At 46.0% G+C, this 6,560-nt stretch overlaps 1 protein-coding gene across 1 annotated transcript; it reads left to right on the forward strand.

The window, feature by feature from the left end:
* Positions 1-236: 236 nt before the first annotated feature.
* On the forward strand, positions 237-5,322 carry LOC130744218 (uncharacterized). The gene is made up of 2 exons (XM_057596411.1): positions 237-1,205; positions 5,308-5,322. The coding sequence occupies exons 1-2, from the start codon at positions 237-239 to the stop codon at positions 5,320-5,322; spliced, it is 984 nt and encodes a 327-aa protein (XP_057452394.1).
* Positions 5,323-6,560: the final 1,238 nt, after the last annotated feature.

Raw genomic sequence — 6,560 nt, forward strand, 5'->3', positions numbered from 1 at the left:
TAGTCAGAGGTTCTGATCCATCTTCATGCTGGACAAAAGTCCATATTCAGATTTTTCAGAATGAAATTAAATCTATCCTCTGCTAAGGGCTTTGTAAAGATATCTGCCCATTGATGGTCAGTATCAACAAACTTCAGAAGAAGTACGCCCTTTTGTACATAATCTCGGGACAGAATCAACCGGGGAGATACAGTGGGCAGAGATCAGTGGGGAAGTTTGAGAAAGGCAAGGCGCCAATGAGAAAGCCGTACCAGCGCCCAGCCGCTCAAGGACCAAATGCTGTGAGGGGAGCAGCCCCTGTTTCAAAAGAGGACGTGACCTACTACAAGTGTAATGAGAAGGGACACTATGCCAACAAGTGTGGCAAGGAGATTGTAGGCTGGCGATGCCGAAAGCCAGGTCATGTGGAGAGGAATTGCCCGAGTGCGGCCAAGACCGAGCTAGTGTTGAATACTGCCAGAAGGAGACGACCATCTGCTCCAGGTCGTGTCTTTGCTATTTCAGGAGAACAGGCTGCTATTACTGATGACCTTATCCAGGGTACGTGTCTTATTGCTGGAACATCACTAATGGTTTTATTTGATTCGGGTGCTACGCACTCATTCATTACTAAGGATTGTGTGAAGAAGTTAGGGCTACCGACTACTGACCTACCTTTCGATCTGGTGGTGACAACCCCTGCCGCTGATCAATTAGTTACACGCACAGCATGCTTACAATGTCCGTTGGTTTACGAGGATCGGAAGTTCCTTGCGAACCTCGTCTGTTTAGGGCTCAGGGAGCTGGATGTGATTTTGGGAATGGATTGGTTAGCGCAATATCACGTGCTCTTAGATTGTGCTAACAAGGCGGTAGTATTCCCAGATCCCGGCGTTACGGATTACTTAAATCCGTACAACCTGGGGAAGGGTTCACCGGCGTATGTGAACTCTATCGTTGCCGAAGAAAAACATGATGGTGATGTGCGCAATATCTTGGTGGTACAGGAGTATGTCGATGTGTTTCCCGAAGATGTACCCGGTTTGCCACCAGTCAGAGAGACGGAGTTCTCTATTGACATTGTGCCCGGTACTGGACCAATATCAATGGCACCTTATCGTATGGCCCCAGCGGAGTTGGCAGAATTGGCAAAGCAGTTGGATGATCTATCCTCAAAGGGATTCATTCGACCTAGTGTATCGCCATGGGGTGCACCTGTGCAATTGGTAAAGAAGAAGGATGGGAAGTCCAGATTGTGTGTGGATTACCGGCAGCTGAATAAGGTGACAGTGAAAAACCGTTATCCGATGCCTCGGATAGACGACTTAATGGATCAACTTAGAGAAGCGGTGATCTTCTCGAAGATAGATCTTAAGTCAGGATACCATCAGATCCGAGTCAAGGAATCTGACATCCAGAAGACCGTATTCAGGACTCGATACGGGCATTATGAATATCTTGTGATGCCGTTTGGAGTTACTAATGCACCCGCAATGTTTATGGACTACATGAACAGAGTGTTCAGACCGTTCCTGGACAAGTTCGTGGTGGTATTCATCGATGACATCCTAATCTACTCGAAGAGTAGAGAGGAACATGAGGAGCATCTACGCCAGGTGTTGGGCGTGTTGCGAGAGAAACAGCTATATGCTAACGGCTCAAAGTGTGAGTTCTGGATGGAGGAGGTGAAATTTTTGGGGCATGTCATATCGAGTCAGGGTGTGGCAGTGGACCCTAGCAAGATCGAGACTATTCTGTCATGGGAGCAACCTAAGACGGCAAGCGACATCAGAAGCTTTGTTGGGCTTGCTGGCTACTATAGACGATTCGTCAAAGATTATGCAAAGTTGACTTCGCCGTTAACCCAGTTGACGAAGAAGAATCAACCATTTGTGTGGACGGAGAAGTGTGAGGCTAGTTTCCAGGAGTTGAAGAAGCGGCTGACTACCGCACCCATACTAGCTTTAACTAAGGAATGAGAACCTTATGACGTGTACTGTGATGCGTCACACAATGGTTTGGGGTGTGTAATGATGCAAGATAAGAAAGCAATTGCCTATGCTTCAAGGCAGTTGAAGACTCATGAGAAGAACTACCCCACACATGACTTGGAGTTAGCTGCCATAGTTTATGCTCTCAAGATTTGGAGACACTATCTCTATGGCAGTACGTTCACGATCTACAGCGATCATAAGAGTTTAAAGTACTTATTTGATCAAAAGGCTCTGAACATGAGGCAGCGGAGGTGGATGGAATTCCTTCAGGACTATGAGTTCACTCTACAGTACCATCCGGGGAAAAGCAATGTCGTAGCCGACGCTCTCAGCCGGAAGGCTATACATGTGTCCTCAATGATGGTCAAGGAGTTAGAACTGTTGGAGGCTTTCCGAGATCTGAGCTTGGACGTTAAGGTCGCACCAGGAAGACTGAGTTTCGGAATGGTGACGGTGTCAAGTGGACTTTTGGAAGAGATAAAGTCTAGACAAGGGACTGATGAAGGGATAGCTGAGTGGCGAGACCGTGTGACTCAGGGAAAGGCACCAGAGTTCTCTATTGGGAATGACAATATTCTGCGATGCAAGGGACGGATATGTGTGCCTAACGATGCAGAGAAGAGAAGATTGATCCTGGATGAAGGACACAAGAGTAGACTGAGTATCCATCCAGAAATGAACAAGATGTATCAGGACTTGAAACTTCACTTCTGGTGGCCTGGGATGAAGAAACAAAAGGCTGAGTATGTTTCTACTTGCTTGACATGTCAGAAAGCGAAGGTAGAGCATCAGAAGCCCGCAGGGAAGCTGCAACCACTAGATGTTCCAGAGTGGAAGTGGGACAGTATTTCTATGGACTTCGTGACGGCTTTACCTTTAACTCGGAGGAAATTCGATGCGATCTGGGTTGTTTTTGATCGTTTGACAAAGACCGCTCATTTTATCCCGATCAACCTGAAGTACAAGGTGGAGAAACTGGCGGGGATTTATGTGGCTGAGGTTGTGCGTCTGCATGGTGTGCCGACCAGCATCGTGTCAGACAGAGATCCGAGGTTTACCTCTCACTTTTGGGGAGCCTTGCAACAGGCCCTCGGAACTAAGTTGAGATTGAGCTCTGCTTATCACCCGCAAACCGATGGGCAGACAGAGAGGACAATCCAGTTGCTGGAAGATTTACTACGGGCCTGTGTGTTGGATCACAAGGGCAGTTGGGATGAGATGTTGCCGTTGATCGAATTCACCTACAACAATAGTTTTCATGCAAGCATCGGCATGGCACCTTACGAAGCTTTGTACGGTCGGAGGTGTCGTACGCCCTTATGCTGGCATCAGGATGGAGAGAATCTGGTGATTGGTCCGGAATTGGTGCAACAGACCACCGAGGAAGTCAGGCGAATTCAGGAAAAGATGAGAACCGTGCAGAGTCGCCAAAAGAGTTACGCCGACAACCGACGAAAGGAGTTGAAATTTCAGGCTGGAGACCATGTCTTCTTGCGGGTTACCCCGATGACAGGTGTCGGAAGGGCAATCAAGTCCAAGAAGCTTACTCCGAAGTTTATTGGGCCGTACCAGATCACGGAGCGAGTTGGACCGGTGGCGTACAGAATCGCCCTACCACCGTTCCTATCCAACATCCATGACGTTCTTCATGTGTCGCAGTTGCGGAAGTACATGGCAGATGATTCGCATGTGATTAAGCCAGACGATATACAGCTGAGAGATGATCTGACAATGGAGGTGCCACCCATCAAGATCGTCGATCGAAGTATAAAGCGCTTAAGAAACAAGGAGGTACCTTTAGTGAAGGTCGTGTGGAACCAAGAGACTGGTGACGCGACCTGGGAGTTAGAGGATAAGATGCGGGAGTCACATCCCGATTTGTTTGTAAACCCTTAAGTTTCGAGGGCGAAACTATTTTAAGGGGGGTGGTATTGTAAGGCCCTATGTTCAATTTGGAACAATTTTATGAAAGTTTGAATAAAATTGAAGTTTTAGCTAATGTTTGATAACTGGCAGATTAGAACTGTCAACTTGTGTGAATTGTTAGAGGTTATTAACGACTTCATTTGGGAAAACTTCCTTCATGAGAGTTGTAGCCCTTCAAGTCTAGAAAATTCTCCAAGTGGTTTCGAGTCAATCCAATATCTGTAGCTTCAGATATCCCCGTTTTAGTGAGCAAAGGTCCAGCTGTCCAGACCTTACGAGCTCTAACTTAAAACTTTGGGCTAAAGCCTTGTTTAATGTGTTATTTGGGTTGGTTAGTGGGCTTATGCGATCATGATCAGGAGATTAAGAAGAGGCTAAGTGGGCCAAGTGACTTGGATGAGAAAGAAGGACCTAGGGTTATGAAAACCCTAGCCCATTAGTGGTGATGCCGCGGCCTTGCAAGGAGAAAATGGAGGAAGATTTTGACTTTTCTGAAGTAATGAGTGATTAATACCAATTAAACCCTGTTCCCTCTAACCTAAACCAGCATTAAACCCAAAAACCACAACCCTAACCCACTTTTTCCCCTTGGCCGCCGGTTTTGTAAGTAAAAGGGAGAGAAAAACCAATTTTTCTTTCTTTCTTTCTTTCATACTTCAGAAAAACAGAAGCTAAGTCTCATACTTTTCACGTAAACACACCATCATCTCCTTCTACTATCTTGCTCCAAGCACCTCCACCATCCAAGCCACCGCCGGCCACCATCACCACCCATAACACCTTGCGCGTGAAGGAGGAGCTGCGAGAGGAAAGGGAACCGCGTAGAGGGGGAGTAGAAGGACGTGGACAGCAAGCCTTTTGATCTTGAATCTTCATATTTTCTTCCTTTTCAGACCATTAACCCAAGGTAAGGGCTGCTCTTAGGATCCTTTGGGTAGATTAGGAATGATTTCATGAGTTTTCTTGAAAATCTATGAACTTTGCTATGAAGGAAATTATGGTTATGTTTGGTTTGCTGAGAAGTTTGTTAAGAGGTTGTTGCTGTATTTTTCATGCGTGATACTATGCTTTGCTACTCTCTAATCATCATATGTGATATGGTTCTTGATGCCTTGAGATAATCACATGCTTACTTGCCAAAATTGCTATGTGAATTACATTGCTATAACATGTTGTTGGAGATGTGATTGAATTATGAATTTTCATGTGAGCAAAGTACTTTTGGGGGCTGTTATATGATGTTTATGATCAAAGGAAAGGAAAAGAAAATTTTTGAAAACCCCAAGGACTCTCCCTTGGTTGGCCGAGCCCTACTTGAGGGTTTTGGGGCCTTGTTTTCCTTTGTTTCGATGCATAACCCTCATGACGCCTTGTTTTCTAATTTCTAAATGATATTTGTGTTGATTAGGTGTTGAGATCTTGATGCCATGATGATGTGCACTTTGTCAAGTTGTCTTGAAGAGTTCTTATTATATTATGGATATGAGCTGCGGTGAAAAGTGCTGAGTTTTTATCGAATGATTGGTTATTTGGGAATGTCTCATGGATGTGTGAATAAAGGGAATGGAAGAAAAATTTTACTTGAAAACCCTAGGGGCCTTTGAAGGCCTCGGCCAAGCCCTATTTCGTGGGGGTTTTGGTGATTCCTTTCCTTTGTTTGTTACACAAGCCATGGTGAACGTTCCTAGGTAACTTGTTAAGTAAGTTATGTGTGGTTGTGATTGTTTAGTGATATGGGTCGCTCACCTAGCCGTAATTCCCATGTTACCCTTGAGAATTTAATTGTGTTTGTGGAAGTGTAAACCTTGAGATGAGTAAGTAAAAGACATAAGTTGACTTGACCTAGAGCCTTAATCTTAAGAAGTGATTTGACTCGCTTGCAAGATGTTGTGAATAAACCTTTGGACCTAGGTCTAGTGAGACTATGGACCATGAGAACGATGGTACCTTGCACGCGAGGGAGAATTTTGGGTCGACTGCGGTCACCCGTGAACTTTGTGGGTCGGTGTGGCTCACGTGATTTGGTTGACTGCGGTCACTGTGAACTTTTGTGGATCATTGCGGCTCCACGTGATTTGGTTGACTGCGGTCACCGTGATAACTGTGCCTCTGCGGAAGCACGAAAATGGCCATGGAAGGTTTGGTGGGTTGTGTGAAGTGAGGAACCGATAGATGACTAACTAACATCTTAAACCCTAATGTGAAAGAGATAATTATTTTAATTGTGGAAGTTGCTTCACTATATCTATTGTATTATGTGTTTTCTTTTAGACCTGACCCTTGCTGTTTGTTTATGTGTTTATTTGGGGGAGGGGGGTAGATGGCGTCGACGACCACGACGTTCGTGCATCGCTGGATGCTGAGACTTGATGGGGAGCTAGACGATCGGGCCTGGAGAGCCGACTCCTCCGGGATCCGAAGAGTTTATGTCGGGGATGTTAGCTTTATATGGATGGACCGGGACGGCAATATAGTGGAGGTTCGCACGGTTGAAGGGGGTATCCTTGACATGCCTTATCCACCTCCTAGGTTCCTTCTACCTGAGGTCGAGGGAGTCGGGGAGACATTTGCTGAGACTAAGCCCGAGACACCTGCTGAGTTCGTGCCCCAAGACGGGTCTGACGCTTCGGTTACGGGACGACGACGCTATGGTGGAGGCGC

This window comes from Lotus japonicus, chromosome 3, assembly GCF_012489685.1.
Source record: "Lotus japonicus ecotype B-129 chromosome 3, LjGifu_v1.2".
NCBI classification, from domain to species: domain Eukaryota; kingdom Viridiplantae; phylum Streptophyta; class Magnoliopsida; order Fabales; family Fabaceae; genus Lotus; species Lotus japonicus.

Coding starts and splice junctions, on each gene's coding strand:
- LOC130744218 (XM_057596411.1), top strand. CDS start 237: ATGAGAAAGCCGTACCAGCGCCCAGCCGCTCAAGGACCAAATGCTGTG.